Source organism: Electrophorus electricus, chromosome 1 (genome assembly GCF_041902795.1).
Source record: "Electrophorus electricus isolate QZ-2024a chromosome 1, ASM4190279v1, whole genome shotgun sequence".
NCBI lineage: Eukaryota > Metazoa > Chordata > Actinopteri > Gymnotiformes > Gymnotidae > Electrophorus > Electrophorus electricus.
In genome coordinates, this window is record NC_137497.1 from 26,561,147 (window position 1) to 26,579,330 (window position 18,184).

General features: G+C 39.2%; 1 protein-coding gene across 20 annotated transcripts in view; it reads right to left on the bottom strand.

Moving 5' to 3' along the window:
* The window catches only part of ank1a (ankyrin 1, erythrocytic a), a 121,095-nt gene that overhangs the window by 24,260 nt on the left and 78,651 nt on the right, over positions 1–18,184 (bottom strand). For 14 of the 20 annotated variants that reach the window (XR_014123533.1, XR_014123530.1, XM_081713872.1 and 11 more), the window contains exons 1-23: positions 17,966–18,155; positions 12,440–12,541; positions 9,951–10,049; positions 9,636–9,734; positions 9,205–9,303; positions 8,750–8,935; positions 8,463–8,561; positions 8,276–8,374; positions 7,864–7,962; positions 7,152–7,349; positions 6,727–6,825; positions 6,237–6,335; positions 5,298–5,396; positions 4,654–4,851; positions 4,193–4,291; positions 3,645–3,743; positions 3,103–3,300; positions 2,810–2,908; positions 2,332–2,430; positions 2,124–2,222; positions 1,871–1,963; positions 1,093–1,165; positions 912–932 (exon numbers count right to left, since the gene is read on the bottom strand). Coding sequence is in view for 18 of the 20 variants with exons in the window: in XM_081713872.1 (XP_081569998.1) it covers positions 912–932; positions 1,093–1,165; positions 1,871–1,963; positions 2,124–2,222; positions 2,332–2,430; positions 2,810–2,908; positions 3,103–3,300; positions 3,645–3,743; positions 4,193–4,291; positions 4,654–4,851; positions 5,298–5,396; positions 6,237–6,335; positions 6,727–6,825; positions 7,152–7,349; positions 7,864–7,962; positions 8,276–8,374; positions 8,463–8,561; positions 8,750–8,935; positions 9,205–9,303; positions 9,636–9,734; positions 9,951–10,049; positions 12,440–12,541; positions 17,966–17,992 (2,482 nt within the window). In the remaining 2 variants the exon portion in view is untranslated. Of the gene's footprint in view, positions 1–911; positions 933–1,092; positions 1,166–1,870; positions 1,964–2,123; positions 2,223–2,331; positions 2,431–2,809; positions 2,909–3,102; positions 3,301–3,644; positions 3,744–4,192; positions 4,292–4,653; positions 4,852–5,297; positions 5,397–6,236; positions 6,336–6,726; positions 6,826–7,122; positions 7,350–7,863; positions 7,963–8,275; positions 8,375–8,462; positions 8,562–8,749; positions 8,936–9,204; positions 9,348–9,635; positions 9,735–9,950; positions 10,050–12,439; positions 12,542–12,950; positions 12,970–17,965; positions 18,156–18,184 lie in introns of those variants that run through there. The other 6 variants (XM_081713875.1, XM_081713861.1, XM_081713884.1 and 3 more) reach the window with 5 other exon arrangements.

An 18,184-nucleotide genomic window follows, 5' to 3' on the forward strand; every position in this document is an offset into this window, starting at 1 on the left:
TGATGGTATGAAATAAATCCATTAAAAAACTTTCGTTCCTTTAAGCATTTTCTCTAAGAGTTGTGAGGTAAATGTGTTGACCCTATATTCTATGTACATTTGTGACTGGAAATGCCTGGATCCTTTAATAATGGGTATGTCTTCAGGACATTAGTGGAAGTCATCCTCTAAATTTAGATCAGTGCTGACAAACGTTCAGTTAACTGAACTGTGCTACATAGATCACTGTGCTTGCACCATAAATCTTATCGCCTGTTCACTGGCTTGAAGAACAAAGGAATGTATGTTTCAGTTTACCTTATATGTTTCAAATTAAATTAAAGATTTCTTAGAAATGTTCAGTACAAAATTATTAATGTGAGCTCAGAACTGAAATGAACCATTGATCAGCCGTTTTTAACTGAGGACAAATTTATGATTTACTGCATTGACAAAATGAACTGTACACACCTTTTCAGACTAGCATAATTGTCAGGATTTGGAAAAGTGTATTTTTAAAAAATGGCCTTTATTCAAAGTTCAGTATAACTGAATCATCTTCAAGAAAGTCAACAACTTTTGGAAGCAAAATCCTATACTGAACTTGATCCCCAACAATAACAGAAAAAGAAGAACATGTTTTTGTTGTTGTTTTTTTTTTTGTTTTGTTTTTTTAAATCTGGTGAGCCTTTCATAAATGTACAAATTAAAGTTTTTGTTTTTGAAGCTTTTGTTTACAAGATAACTTCAGCAAAACTGAAGGAGGGGACCTGGTGGGTTAGTGCTAAGGGCTAGATGGAATGATTGTTGATGAATACATGCTATGGTACACCCATCATCACTTTCACAAGAGTAAAAATGTTAGTAAGTCTGTTATGACTGTTATGTGCAATAAATGTTGTAGAGAACACAGAGATGATAAATATTCATACCTAGCGTTAGCTGTGCAACTCCTATGAAAACAAAGGGAGCACAATTTAAATTCTTTTCTGAAGGCTGTTGAATTTACCATTCTTGTTTTTTCTTTTACAAAGAACACTGGGTATTGTATTTACAGGGAATTTAAAGACAGTGTATAATAACTAGTTAAGAAAACTAAAAACTAGTGCTTACCTTCATCTTCAGATACATCCAAGATCTCGTCCACTGTCTCAGGGAAACTCATTCGATGTTTTTCAGTTGTGGTCTAAGAAACAGATATTTGAAGTGAAATACACAGGATTAAACAATAGGTGTTTTTTATCCTGTCAAAACGTACAATTTCATTCAAGATTTTTGACACAATCACATTTTTGACAGTTGACACTATAAATGTCAAAAATGATTTTCAAGAAATTACAGACAATTTTCTTTAACAATTATTAAAAAATTTAGAATGGTCTGTAAATGTTGGTTTCCTCAAATAGCCAACCTCATGGCAACAAATAGTAACAGCTCAAACATGAAGCGTTTTCTGAACATTTCATCAGGAAATCACCTGATATACCTCATTTCCATTTTCATTTTAACATTACAATTTTAATTGCAATTAACTTATAATAATCCTATAATATCAAAAACATACCTAATAATATTTAAAGATTTAGATATTAGGGATTGTGTTGTAGACCTGTAGTAGAGTTGTGTCCTAATCCTTAGAATGGTTTAGTGTTCCATTCTCTGACAGACAAAGTATTGCAAAGGGCAGTGACAACACCCAGCCCTCAAACCTCGCTCTTCCAAGTGATAAACTTGAGCTCTGACCACAAGACCCAGCTCTCTGGGATAGCACCCAGAACACACATTTCCTCTCCAGAGTGACAGTCGATCACACTATCCTCTCCTTCAGGGCATGACAGTTTTCGTCACAGAGAAACATCAGTGCAAATAGAACTTCTTTAGATTTTCTCACCATGGTAACTGTTTCTTCAGTAACCAATTTGAGAACATCAATTACAGAGATATATCCCAGCCGCTTTGCTATGGCCAGAGCAGACGTGCCATTCTGTTGGCGAATGAAATATTGGTCATTAGTGACTATGAATGCCACAATATGAATTACTGAATAATCATATATAGAATATAGGAAGTAGGAAATAGTAGAATAAGAAATATAGAAACTATATTAAACATATAGAAACTAAATAAAAAACCTATTCTCTTACAGTAGTAATTTCATTGGGTTGTGCACCATGTTTGAGAAGCAACGTCACAATATCAGTGTGGCCCTGTTGGGCAGCCTGGTGGAGGGGAGTATATCCAACCTAAAACATAAAAGAACACTAATAAGGGTTGTGGAAGCAGAAACATGAATGATCAAAAGAGCTGTAAACTGACTGCAGACAACAGGCCAAACCCATCTCATCTGTTTACCCGTGTCTTGCTGTTGACATTGGCTTGTTGCTGCAAGAGGAACTTGACCATTTTAATGTTGCCATAATGACAAGCCACGTGAAGTGGAGTATAGCCCATCTAACAACAGACAAGATAACATTTTTTATTGAAAAACAGAGGCATGGATATCTTAAATTCATTTTTCTGAAGATCTTTCTTAGGCCTTTTCATCATTCTTTTATTAACTATTTTAATAATACTTATAAGAATGGTCTGACATTTCAATAATAAATCCACCTGAGACTGGTTTTAGTAATTTACTAATTTACTAATAAAAAACAAAAATGTTTTTAAAAATATACAAAATAATACACCTTGTGGCCAGACATCTGCTGTAGGAAAAATCGCTGTGTTGCAGCCTGTATAGATTCGACACTCTTGAATAACCTTTAGAAAATGCAGTAGTATGTGGCCATAACAAAATCCGGATCTGTGTACCAGCTGGTGGGAGCCTTACCCGTGTAGCAGCATACACAGATGCCCCCTGCTTCACCAGAATGTCAGCAATGCCCACGTGGCCCTCCTGAGCGACCAGGTGAAGGGGGGTCAGCCCACTCTGAGGAGAGAACAGAAAAATGCTGCCAGGGTAATTAATGTTCTCCAAACAGACAGCACTGCAATAGTTCAATAATAGCCCTTCAAAAAAAAAAAAAACCTGAATTGTAATTTTTCAATGCTTGATACACCATGAGGGCTATTTTTTTCTGAAAAACAAAACAAAACAAAAAGATCAGAGGAAAGTTCACTTGCCTTGTTGCCCAAGTTGACATTGGCCTGCTTGGAGATGAGCAAGGAGACCATGTCAGCTAGACCCTCCTGGGAAGCTAAGTGCAAGGGAGTGACCCCCTGCAATGACTCAGCATTGGGGGAGGCACTGTACTGCAGAAGACTAGTGGCCACCTCTATCTGGTTCTGCTTGGAGGCAATGTGGAGGGGAGTGTAGCCATTCTAGGAAGAACCATCAAGGGTTATTGTAAGTTGGCTCTGTCAGTCCAAATTGATCAAATAATTAATACGTTTTGAAGCAACCTAACAGAAAGGTGATATCTATATATTTCTCTTATGATTCCTGTTCTCTAAGAGACACTTAAAATATATATGTTAATGTCATGTACTCCACCAGACCACCAGATTTTTAATAATCTACAAATGAATATGACCGTTTGCTCCATTTAACTTCAATTTCAGTTTCATCAATTCATCTGCTATTGACACACCATGCCACTGTAAAACAAAAGAACATTAACAGTTGGTTTTCTGTGTTATTTAAGGCATTACAGAGAGCTGCTCACTCTTGCAGCACTGTGCGGTGAGCTGCCCTTGCTAACAAGTAAGTTGACCACGTCCAGGTTGTTGTGATGTACAGCTACATGAAGTGGTGTTAGGCCGTTCTGTGAGAGAAAACCAATAAGGCAAAAAAAGTTTAACAAAAACCTCTGTCAGGGACAATACAGATTTTGTACCAAATTTTTTAATGAAACACCATCACGTGTCTGATTAGTAAAGACCATAACACTACTCATAAGTGCAAAACAAGTCAGTTGTTCAAAATAAGTCAGTTGTGCTTGCTTGGTCTGTTGGGTCTATTTGCCAGTGATCCACCACTCTCTTCTCAGCCAAGGTCTGTTTGGACCATGGACAATCTAATTTGGAACTTTGAGTGTAAGAGGTTTATATAAATAAGATGAAAGATTTCAATATTTCAGTTTGTGATGCATACAGAACCCAGAGACAATTGCCTGTACTTAAAAGTACATATATTATTGTCTAGAACGACTTGCCAAGTAACATTTCTTTAGGTATCTCTTTACAGCTCAAGGGGATGTCCATGCAAATGTACCTTGCCTCCAGCATTAGGGTTGGCTCCTCTTTCGAGAAGCAACTCTGCTACATCCACCTTCCCATATTTCGCTGCCACGTGGAGGGGAGTGAAGCCTTTCTGCAATTATACCATTCAATTCAATTTAAATGTATCTATATAGTGCTTTTACAACACAAGCCCTCACAGAGCAACTTTACAAAGGAATGGATCCACATCCCTAATGAGCAAGCCAGTTGTGACAGTGGTAAGAAAAAACTCCCTGGGTGAAACTGTGGAAGAAACTTTGGGAGGTCCAAGACTCAAGAGGGAACCTATCCTCCTTGAGTGGATTTTTCATTCTCAAAGTAGAAGTAACATTCAAACAGTACAAGGAACAGTAACATATTTCATTTTACAGGAAACTTAACAGGAAAAAAACTAACAACAGGCAACTAATGTTGTTCCCTAGAGTGAGGAATAGCAGGTTGTTGGAATGCTACCTTGGTCATCTTGGTTTGTTGGGCATTCATGTCTAGCAAGATGCAAGCAGTCTGTGTGTGCCCCTCTCGGGCAACGATGTGCAGTGGTGTGTGTCCGGCTGTGGTGGTGGAGTTTGGGTTCGCCTTGCGTTCCAGGAGCAGCTTCACAAGCTCTTTGTGGCCCATGCGAGCGGCGCAGTGCAGCGGTGTCTGGTCATCCTAAAAGAGGCAGTGGGTACACAGTGGGACACACTGAGGGCAGGTCTTTCTTTATTAGGTGGACCCACATAAATCTTCATGTATTTATAGCATGTAACTTGGCCTTGCCATAAAGCAAGGTACTTTGGTTCCATCTTAACTTCCCTAATTTTCATCCTTTAATAATTTTTAAAATCTGTTTCTCCCTGGACTCAATATCATGAAATGTCTTAATGCATATATGTATAGAACATTTATATCCGATGACGATTACAGGTGAGTAACTGAAGTGTCCAGTAGTAAAATATATATATATATATATATATATATATATATATATATATATATATATATATATATATATAGATAGATAGATAGATAGATAGATAGATAGATAGATAGATAGATAGATAGATAGATAGATAGATAGATAGAGGGAGATTTATGTGATTGAGGGATATTTATACCTTTGCTTTGGCATCTACTGGAGCTGCGTTTTGTAGCAGAAACTCTGCCACTTCACAGTGACCTGCTCGAGATGCCATATGCAAAGGTGTTTCCACTTTCTACAAACACAAATGCAAAGTACCTAGTGAGCATGCAATTGTGCTTAAAATGAATAGCCATGTATAAAACCACAAACGTCACAGTCTTCAGTAAAGCCTTTCCAAGTGAAAAAAGTGTGAAATAGCTATGGGTTCATAGCCAGTTATCAGACTGCCCAAGACTGCAGCTGGCGTCCACTTTACCAGCAGTCTCAGTTGTACCACAGCAGAGTCACAAAATACAGAAGAGTGGATTCAGAAATGTCCTCAGGCCATCTCTGTTCCTTCTAATGCCACCTGGCTCTCTTGACTATTTTTGTATTTGGCACTTAATGCTATACTCAAAACTGGCAGGTTTTGCAGTTACCCAAATCCTTATTTCATGCACAACCCTGCAGGGGTGCATCTCTGGGCTTGGGACATTTGGCTGGTGCATTAGGACAACAAATGTAGTTTTCAATTTTCTCAGGTACCATATAATTAATATGAGTTTCCTTCAAACTTTGATGCAGCTCTGTACCTTACTCTAAAAATGAGAGTAATAAAGTTATTAGCAATAAATACAAATTATCTGTGGAAGTTTGTATGGTGTCTTCAGAAAGAAATACCTATGCAGAAAGACCAATGCAAACAGGCTTATTTTATCAGGAGTGTGCTTTAAAAAGCAGGCAGAGGACTTGGGCTTAGCTCCAGCTGGTAGCTACTGTTGTTGTGTTCTAATTCAAGTGACTTAACCCCCCCAAGGTTCTCCTAGGAGACTGTCAGTGTAGCTGACTACTGCAGGTAGCTTGTGTGATGAAAGACTCCTCTGAATGTTGAAAGTGTAGCATGGTCATATTAATCACACTGTGTGTGACTCACCACATTGGAAGCATGTGGAGAAGCTCCCTTCTGTAGAAGGATCTTCACTACATTCAGATGGCCCATGAAGGAGGCAACATGGAGCGGAGTGAGGCCTGACTGTTGTGGTTCACGCAGACATACACACAGACACTTAATGGCATGTTTGACTATAGTGTTCAGGTCTTGCACTGTGCTGCTTAAACAGGACAAACTCAAAGTTCAGTAAGGTTTTATCACACCTCCTGTGCTTCCTGATAAAGATGGAGAAATGATGTGTAAATGCAAGACCAACATTAACATCTAGAGATGAACCAACACCGTCATGGGGCCTAAAAGTGGCGCTAACGTATATTTGGAATATTGGTAATGCCAATGCCATAATTTCATATTTGTACATTAATTTCAATTCATGCAAATGATATATTACAGATATTACACTTCACATTCAATATAGGAGATATTGATATAGGAGAAAACTGGTGTATTCGAACAGTGTTTTGTTTCATACCTCTGTCACAGCTTCCAAGGATGCTGAATGCTTTAGGAGGAGGTCCATCACACGAATATGATTCTTCTTACAGGCTATATGGAGAGGCGTAAAGCCATTCTAAACATATCACAAGAGCACAGGTATGAGGAACCAAACCATATGCAGCATGACTTTAAAAAAACCTACATTTACATAAACTATAGCCTTACATTGTGAGGAAGTGTATGTGAACGACCGGTGCACGGGTGTTGAGCTAGAAATGATCAGTGCATGGGTGTTGGGCTAGAACTGACCAGTGTGAGGGTGTTGGGCTTGATCTCACCAATGCATGGGATTGTATGTAGCATGACTTAAAAAAACCTACATTTACATAAACTATAGCCTTGCATTGTGAGGAAGTGTATGTCAACTGACCAGTGACAGGGTGTTGGCTCTGAACTGACCAGTGCACGGGTGTTGGGCTTGGCTCCTTTGTCCAGCAGCACTTTGGCCATTCGGTGGTGCCCACAGTGTGCCGCCACATGTAGTGGTGTCAGGTGGTCGAGTGTGATGTCATCGATCTCAGCATTATACTGCAAGAGCTGTCGCACACAGTCCATGTGGTCCCCCTGAGCTGCCATGTGAATTGGAGAAAGACCGTTCTGGGGGAGGGTTAAAAATACAGAGTCAAACATCCATAAAGGCAGGCTTTGCTGTTTTTTGTTTTTAACTATCTAGTTTCATGTTAATTTGTCAAATAAATGCTCCACATAGTAGCTACCTTGGTAACTCATGCTTCCTGACAACGTTTACTGTAGTATTTCTGCTCCCTCTCATCTACTCCTGCTAAATGAGTTCTACTGTGATGTGTCAACCTTTGGCCTCCTTTACTAGTTTACTCAATGCAGGTTCTTTTAATATACCTTGTGTACTCTCTGACCTGAAATATTGCTCTTTCAAAAAATCTAAATGATGCATACACTGGTTGCACTGTGTTAGCTGTTTGAGCTGTGATTTTTAAAGTTATTTCCACTTTACTACATGGTTATTGTGCGGGATGTAATAATAAAACCACATGTAAAATTCTGATTGTGCACAAACAAAGAACACATCTCAGAAAAGCACATCATAAGCAAATCATAAGCCTGGGAGCCCATGGCCCACTGTCTAGCATACTTTGGTCTTAGCTTGTATGGGTGCTCCTTGGTCTAGCAGGATCTCAATAATCCTAACATGGCCATTTCTGGCAGCACAGTGAAGTGGGGTCAGCTCATCCTGTAAGCAACAGATAAAAACATTAAAGAAAGTCTCTGAAAATCAATACTTACTTTTCTCAAATGACTGTTAATAATGAATGACTGATTTTGCAGATATGCTCCTTAGTTGCATTGGTCTCTTGTGTCGAATACACAACACAGTTGCCCTATAAATCCAGCTAAAAACCCCAAAAGGGTGTAATATCATTATGCAATGTCTCCAATGCAAGTGAGGGCTTAAAAGCACATCATCTGTTATCAAACTGGCCACACCTGTTAATATTCTACAAAGCAATACTGTTCTTTATTCTAAAATAAGGTTCTTGAAATACTTTAGTCTTAGCATCAATTGTGGCTCCTCGATCCAGAAGAAGCCTGACCATGATCACGTTACCCCTCCTGGATGCAATATGTAGGGGTGTAATCCCATTCTGAAACACAGACACTCTAGATAGTATCATTTTGTCAACTTTCTGAATGATATATGGGGCGGCTTATACATGCATTCAGGATACATACCTTGGGAGTGAAGTTGACATTAGCGCCTCTGTTCAGCAGTAGCTGAGCAATATTTAGGTTCTCATAGTGTGCTGCAATATGAAGTGGTGTGAAGCCTGTCTGCAAGGAGCCATGGGAAATGTAGTCATATAACACATATGGTCTCATTTTATACATGCAGACAATATCTGACCTGGGAACGGCTATTGATGCATGTCTATGAAATAATGGCTAGATCTTAGAAACATGCCTGTGGTTTACTTCAGCAAAAACAAGCCACCCCCTCCTCCCCCCCCAAAAAGACAAACCTTGCTGAGTACATCCGGGTTGGGATCGTTCTGCAGAAGCACAGCAGCAGTGCGAGTGTCATCGTTGCGTGCTGCTATGTGCAGCGCAGGGAGGCGAACCTTACCCTTCGTGCCATAGCTGAGGAGCAAGGCGACAACGTTTTCATGACCCTGCTGAAGAGCCACAGCTAAAGGGGTAAAGCCGTCCTGACAAAAAGAAATAAAAAGGGAAAAGGTAAACAAATACAAAAAAATTTGCACAGTTGCACATTTGTCTATAATGATTTACATTTTATATCATATATATATAGGTCATGTAAGATAGCATTGCTGGCTTTCATGCCATGTTAACATTGCATGTTAACATGGCATGAAAGCCAGCAATGCTATCTTACATGACCTCTTTCTGTTATTAGACACATAAGCATCTCTTTGCTTATAAGCAGCATTTGTTTAGAATGCAGAAGATCATTCACCTCAGTTGGAATGGTCAGGTTGGCTCCATTCTCCAGGAGAAACTTCACCACCTCTAGATGATTCTCTTGTGCTGCCATGTAGAGTGGAGTGAAGCCCTTCTGTTGTAGGCAAGCACACACACACACGAGCAAATGCAAACACACTATGCATAAAAAAATTAAGAAAAAAGAAATTAGCAGACATTAGATGCAGACAGTAGATTAGCATAATTATTTCTGTTGGATGACATCCAACCACAGGGCCACACCAGATGTAAAGATTAAAGTAAAGATTATTAGTCTATTCCTTCTAATACTTCCCTCACAATGCTTGCATTTAAATAGACGCTATTGTAATGGCACACTCAGCAGATATTACTACAAATTTGCTATTTACGGTACTAGAATATGATTCTTTTTTTAGGTGTCCTTTGTATAGTTACGAGCCTTACCTGGGACTGGGCATTGACATTGGCTCCATAGTTAACCAACTCTGTGACCACTTGCTCCTGTCCAGCTAATGCAGCAATGTGGAGGGCCGTGTTCCCTTTCTGCACAGGGATAAAAGCAAAATAGACAATAAGCAACAAGAGACAGGACCTGTTGGGATGGAAGGACCACATAAGGACCACTCTTGCTGGATTAATGACCATTTTCTCAAAGGAGTGAAAAAATATTAGGACATATTTTAATTTTAAACTAATTTAATTTTAAACTAATATGTTTGATTCTGCAGTTCCACTTGACAGTAGCAAAAGTGTTTGTACCTTTGTGGTGGTTTCAAGTACAATGCCATTGTGCAGTAGCTCCAGCACCATTTTAACATGACCTTCTTTTGAGGCCAAATGTAACCCATTGAGTCCATTCTGTTAAGGGAAGACAGAACAGAATAGACCTCACACTGGAGGTGGTGGTACAGTGCAACATTGCCCAAGAGAATCAATGGGCACTTCAAAATAAAAGCATCCTCTTCCTGCCCATGAATATGAAAAGGTCCTGATGTCGGACTATGAAATTACAAAAAAAATAACACTGCATCCGAGAGTGAGGGTGATGATGACTGGGATGGAAGGGGGTCGGTGGTCTCTCCGCTGGGAAGAATACAGGCCATGTGGGATAGGTCTGACCTCACACAGCCTTCCTTCAGCGACACAGGACATGTGAGGTTGGACCTTTCTCACATCACTAATATTATCCCCCTCTGAGTCCGGAGACCACTCACCCCATCAGAAGTAAAAGAAAAGAAAAAAAAAACAATCAAAGAAATGAATGTGGATGGAGAGAGAGCGAGAGAGAGAGAGAGAGAGAGAAAGAGAGAGAGAGAGAGAGAGAGAGAAAAGAACGAGAAAGAAACAGACTGCAGAAGCATGAGTAACAGTTAACAGTAACAATCGTTCATGGCAGACATGGCAAAATATGGCCACGTTTTCCGCAAACATTAGGGTTCATGTCAAATACTGGAGATATACTGCACAACATTCAGCAGCTGTAGTAGAGGCATACCACCAGAAGGTGTCTCTTGATGTTACAAATTATCACAGTACGCAAGGCGTGTTAATGGCTATAACACTATCTGAATACCTTAAGAAACTGCAGGATGGGGTATCCTGCAGTAATTACAAACATCTTGATTTCCTCTGTGTTTAGGAGTGATTACCCTCAATATACCTGTTTTCCAGATCTTTCAGATTTGCATGTGATAAATCATAATCCTATATCTGACCTGTCATTTTTTATGACAATGTTGAGACAATGCAGAGTACTCTATTCTCATTTGTTCTGCAGATGTTGTTCTATGATATTGGGATGTGTTTCCCTTTGATGGGCAGTTTTTCATCATACTGTGTTGATTCATTAACAGTATATGTGCTGCTATATACTGTGAGATGAATACTAATGTGGCTTACTGTAAATGCAGCAGCGTGCAGGGTACACACCTTTTGTGAAGTACATTTCAATAACTCCTTGATGAGTCTCATAGACATAAGCTTAAAGGAATTATTCAAACAAACAATGCTAATGCTAAAATGTCTAACAATATATAAGCATTAGCATTGCCAGGTAGCATGACATCATGCTAACTGTAAATACTGATATCAATATATTGTTAGCCATTGTTAGTTATGGTTTTGATTATGGTATCTTTTTGATATACCTATTTTAGAATGCAGGAATGAAATTAGTAGTTCTGGTTATGCAGCTCATGCAGCTCATGCAGCTTATGCAGTTCTGGTTATGCACATCATTTGAGCCAGTAGGTCTGGCTGTGGAATTCCCACAAGATACTCCACTTACAGCATATCTTTATCCCCACTGCCACTGTCTTTATAAACCCACCAGATTTGTGCTGACCCACCACAGAGATTTATGAGACACAGCAAAGCAGAAGGCAGAAAGAAAGAAAAGAAAGGAGCCACAAGCACACACACAAACACACACACACACACACACACACACACACACACACACACACACACACACACACACACACACACAAACACACACTTATTTTCTCTGGTGTGTATCTGGGCAGCAATGATAAGACTTTCTCTCCATGGTCTCACACCCTGTTTTCATGTTATCACGCATAAGTGTCAAGAGTCTCTTGATGACACAGTGAAAGAGGAAACTCCCTGTTCAGCTGCTCAAGTCTTGTGTGAAAGGTATCCCACTAATACCACAGCTTGGTGGTTGTCTCCATTAATTAAACTCATGACTTCAAGGAGGCATGTGCTCATCACTGTACTGGTCAAGCCAGATGCTTGACTAGGCTGAGTAAGACTCAGACCCTGACTAGTAAGCCCTGACTAGATCCCCCATTTGCAAAACACAGCTCGAATGTCAGACTTGCTTTATGTTTCAGCAGTAATGGTCATCTCCACTCACATGCTCGTGACTCAGCATTGATTTACTCCACTGCACCTCTAGTGCCTTTAATTCCCTTGTTGGATTTCAGTATTCCGGAACAGCGCTTTTCCAGTGATGCAACACACTGAAATATTCAGCAGGAAATGGAGGGGAAAGGTGCAAGGCTGTAGAAGTACTATCATGATCATAGGGTTGGAAATCAAGGTGAGGGTTTTTTTTTGAAGGCAGACTTACTCGATCAGCAGACTGGATAGTGGACTTCAATTACATTATTTCACCAAAGTCAAAATGGCAGCTATGAGTCCAGCCATTTTTTGGTGTAATGTTCAGGCTTTGGGAGAGAAGCAGAGGTGTCAGAGACGGGGACAGGGATAGTGACAGCTCTCACCTGATTTGCTGTGTTGATGTCGATGCCATTCTTGATATGGTCGAGAGCCTTGTCAAGGTTACCTGAGCGGGCAGCACGTAGGAAACTTGTGGAAGCATCAGTCTGAGTCAGAAATACAGACATACAAAGAGGTGGCAAGAACAGGAGTCAGATTATTTGATTGACTTATTTAGGATTAAAGGGATCACACAACACCCCTAAGAAATGAAACACAGACAAAAGTTCCATTTATATGGCAGGAACACTTTACAGCCATTTGACATATTCTGTGATAGACAGATAGATGTGGTGGCCTGATACATAACAATTAGCATTCATTAGATCCAGACACAACCAGCAGTGTTAAACACAGGAGCAGTGTACCAGCACAACACAAGATGCTTTCAGAACAACTTTAGATGCTTTTCTGAAAGACAATAGTGAAGACACCATACAGAGATTCACAAAAATTAAAGACATAACAGTAGGTAAATGGAATATAGGACACCGGAATGGTCTAGGTACTACTTACAATAGTCTGATAGTTTTCAGTTTCCCTGGGTTTCTTGGGAAATTTTTGTTTACTTTTTTGGTAATTGTGTTTACCATGATAAAAAGCAAGCCCAGGTCACACCAGTGGGAGCCTGGAGTCAGGAAAATAAAGAAGTCCTCAACACAAAAAGTTTAGAAACCCCTGCTTGTATCAGTCTGCATGAAAAAAATGATCAAAAGATACACAAGAATAATGTCTACTAGTCCATCACATCCTCTGGCAATAGGATCCCAAATAACTTACATGCTCCTCTGCCTTGCTTGGATCCAGTGAACATACAATCTTTCACTTAAATTTTATTTTCAAAATCCTTTTCTACAGGTTCACCTCAACTGCATTCTCCCTTAAGCGAGCATAAGAAGAATGAGAATGAGATCATTAGCAGTCAGGCAGTGGAGTGGCATAGCAGACAGAGAAGAGGTGCTGTGAGTAAAGCCAGAGTGAGGGCAGCACTCAGATAAGATTTTTACAGAAGCCTGAAACAGCAAATCTTGTGGAGAGGTTCCCTCAGACAGCCTTATGGACCAGGGAGTGTTCAAGAAGTGAACACTTGCCATGCAAGTCCCATCAACACAAGTGCAGCCACACAGTCTATAGATCAAAGAGAAGATCTGGGACCCCTGACAGTTTGTGTGTGTGTGTGTGTGTGTGTGTGTGTGTGTGTGTGTGTGTGTGTGTGTGTGTGTGTGTGTGTGTGTGTGTGCATATTTTAGGGGTGGGTGGTGTCTGTACCACTCATTCATATATGCATGAAAACAGGCGAATACGAGGAGCTGAATGCTGTTAGACTAACCTCTGTGTGCTCTGCACTTCACTTTACTGGTCAGTCTGTGGGCTTTTCTACAGGGTTATGTGTATGCAAATTCTTCTAACTGACAGAAAAAGTCCCATTGTTTAATTTGAATTAACTAGAGTTAATAACTAGAGTTATTTACAACAGGCCTTTGCATTCTCCACATCACGTTTAGTATGTTTGCTGGCATCTGTTGTAAAAAGTAGCCTGTAATTATTGACTTATACATCCAGCCACTGTACTTCAGAATGAGCTCCAGTACTGTGGTGGATGTGAGGCAGACTGTCTACTGTTACTCCATAATTACCTCGCAGCCAGGAGGTAGTTATTCTCTCTCTCCCTCTTCACTTGACACTATAACACAGTCTAATGCAGTTGACACAGTAGAACAAACTCTTCTAATTTTTTCAAACCAATAAACTTCTGTAGACCCAAGTAAGTGTGACAGTTTTAGAAGTCACATACAACTGCAGCAATATTGAAAGTTATGTAGACTTACGTGAGAATGCATTTATAGCTACGTTTCACATCTGCACATCTCTTTTCTATGAGCTCATACTGAAGAAGGATTTGCATGGTCTAACAGTCACCAATCTTTTTCTGACAGACTTTAACTCTTTATCTTTAAGAAGTCTGAATTAACTCATCCATAAGAAATATATTTTTGTTCAGAAGCTGTTGTGTATACAGTGAAATAAAATGTAAAAAAATTATGCATAAATATAGATTTAGAGAGGTGTAAACTTTGGTGGTAATTGTGAGTATATGATTGTCTCTGTCATGGGGAGAAGTCTGTTCTGATATTCAGAAGTGTTCAGATAATGCTGATGGATGCAGGGATGTGAGCACTCGCACACATCCACATGCATGACCACCAAACAGGAGCTGGCATGGTAACGCCGTAGTGACCCCTCACTGCTAGTCGATTGGGGCCCCATGTCTCGCATTACCATTCCAGCCTATGTGCTCTTTCCCTCTCTCTCGCTTTCTCTTTTTTCACTATCAATCACTGACTTTCTTCATGCCTTTTTACAGTTCTGACACAGCACGAAACTAACTACCTGCAATAGTGGGCTTACGTAAGATAATATGGTTTACAAAGGTTTAGATTCTGAATGAGTTAACAAACAAATTGAATTAGCTCATGAATATGTTGAATCGGTTTTTCTCCATGAAATTCAAAAGAAACCACTATGAACGTGTACCACGGAGATGGCTTGGCTGGTTGTGTATGTAGACATTGGTGTTCCCTTTACATTGTCCTTCACATAAATTTTGAATGATTTTGACACAAACTGTCTAGGATTAGGAAAATGAGTGCACTTTACATGACTTGCAATTATGAAACTACACAATTTAAATCTTACCAACGAAAGGTATAAAAAGTGAATTGTTTATGTAATAATTGCAAAGTCAAACAGATTCAATGAACTGATGAAGGTTTAATGAGGGTGTATTAAGTGAGTATTAAGTGAAATACTCTTCTTCTGAATATTTTCTAAGGTTTAAATTTAAACACATGAAATATTAGTACTTACATAGAATTTATTGATGAGGCATGACTTTAAAGCCCCATATTTGTAAAAGATGTGGTGGTGTGTTTGTGTATGTCACTGCATGTGTGCTGTACAAGATAAGGCAGTGCAGACCATGTCATAGACCACACCTAATACTGTATCTATGGAAACCTACAGCAAGTGCCTTTAAATGCTTGCACTGCAGAGTAAACCTGTCATTCTCACTTACAGCCAGTGGTATGTTTACTTTTCTACTACCATGTAGCAATTAAAGACTTAATTTCACCATGAAATGGAAATACAAATCTGACAAAAAAATTGTTACATGTTCACCTCTGATCTAAACCTTCTTACTTTCCATAATTCCCTTCTGCAAATCATATAACTTCATAAAAATCTGTCTTATTCTGTCATGTTCACCCTGTGTTCTCTAGTGCTCTCTCTCTGCCTCCTCTCAGTGCACCAGTGCTGCGGCAGACAGGATGACATCAGCACTGAGATGGCACACTGCAGTGTGTTTGTGTGCACCATATGAGTGCGTGTGTCCTTGCGCTTGTTTGTATGGTGTGTTTGCCGAGAAAAGAGCAAGAGTTAAAAAGACAGTGAGTGAAAGAGACACAAAAACAGAGACAGAAAGAGAGAGATGCTTTTGATTTCATATTAAGATGAGTGCAATCAAGCATGACTTCTTGCATTGTGCTCTGCAAATATGGCAGAGAGAATTCCCTTTTGAAACCAGGGAGAATTTTCTGCTGCATTTAAGTTAAAGACAGAGGTAGAACAGAAAAAAATAAAATAAAAATTGGCCTATATGAAACTACCAGGGAACATGTGTAAGCAGAATACAGCAGCAGAGTAAATAGGAAAAGGGACAGAGAACAAAACAAAGAAAGAGAAAGTTTAGAAACCCAGCTGACACAAAGCTACTACCACATCTTTCAGAATAAGTGGTTTTACTAAATTACCCAATATCGGCACCCCATAAAAGATAATGTCACAAAGACGGGCTATTGATCCTTACTCTCTGACCCCTGTCCTCCCATCCCCATAGACCTGAGCATATTGCTGACATGCAACTAATGATTAGCTAGTGTCAAAGAGCATACTGCAGCAGTTTGCAAAGTAGAGTACTTGGAGCTGTGTAAAAACAGGGTTACCCTTACAGCCTGCTGTATTTAAACAGCCAGCTATCAAGTTGACATAAAGAATAAGCCTAGATCAAATTTAGCTGGCTCATTTCAACTTTGCCACAAGCCACTTCAAAAATGTTATTTCCCTTGCAGGGGTTTGGAGTGCATTAGTTCATTTTTCTACTCTACAGTGAAAACGTATTGTTTATATATTCCTGCGGACCTAGATGTATTAACCTGTTTCCCCCCAGTCATTTCCGTCTCTTCAGAGCCACACTGTCATTTGTTATATGGCCATAAAGTGCTGTGAACTGACAGGAACAAAGAACAAGCTTTACTCACAACAAGATATCACAAAATGTCTAGATGTTAGTCTTTAGTCTTGTACACAGTCTTGTAAACCTGTCTTTAAAACACTGCAATGACAGTCAGCAAACCAGTGTATGTGAAGGTGGGAAGGGGGTAGAGAGATGGGGGTGCTTAATGGTTGGGGCAACTAACTAGCAATTAGAAGTTTCCTGGTTCTGGGCTATTATGTGAAAATGAGCCCTTATCCCAGGTTCCTCTGGACACACTCTGTCTTTGTGCTTTTGGCTTTGTCTTCCTGATCCTCTGACCATAATTAATGTGGGTTCTAAAAAAACTAACAAGCTGTTGGTGTGACGGAATTAAAGTTTTTTTTAAAGAAAAATTGCATTGATATGCAATTTGCTTTACAAACGACTTTTTATAACTCTTTAACATATTTTTACATAATCTTAATTACAGGGTCATTATGGCACCGTAAAGGTTTCTTCATGGGATAAATGGCAAACAATAAAACAATAATTCTTCGATGTCTTTTGTATTCCATAATTACTCCATAATCATTCCGTTCATATATTCTTACAACCTCAAGATTTTTTCATGTTGAACAGACAAGAACATTGAAATATTGGATAAATAATGGATACATTTCTATATATTTCTCAGGATAAAAATCATCCATTTAAATTATTTTTTACTGAACTCTAATTTGTATTACTGAAAATGTGAAAATATTTTTCTGTTTCTCTTAAAATTGGTTTGTGCTCAGGGAAGTTGAAAGTCCAGACTGAAGAGATGCTTCTACCTAGAGCTTTTTTTCCATGGCAACCCAGAAGTGTACAAAACACTTTAACAAGTGAAATTGTGTTTACAATTCACAAGGCCGTTAGAGAGTACACCACCTATGACGCAAACAACTTAGTTCAAACACTTATTTCCTTTCTTTTTACAAGTTCATTTTCATGTTTTTGTTTCCTTAACATCATATGAAAATACATGATAGAAATGTCATTCATCTTGTATTGTCAATACGCTATGCAATATTTTTGTTTCTCAGCAACTTTTCTGTTCCTGTACACATCACTAGTTTTGTATTTCTTCCTTCTTTCTTGCATGTCTGTTCTCTGTAAGCTGTGATAAGTTTTAGTTCTTAGTTTATGAAGCATGCAAATTGAATAATCAAACTGCATATAAACTAAATAAAATATCTAATTTGAATGAAAGATGGCAAGAAAAACTTCAACTCACTCCCCAGCTGATGATCCTGGTTGGCATGCCTGTTCACCTGTCTCCCTTCACCAAATCGCTCAACTCTGTCTTCTCATTTCTTTCTTGCTCCGTTGCTATTCTACTATACACTGACTGTTTGGGCACAAGGGACTGGGTCCTGAGCTGTGGTTTCCCTCCCAAACACACACACACACACACACACACACAGATACATAAACACACACACTTGAGTAAGCA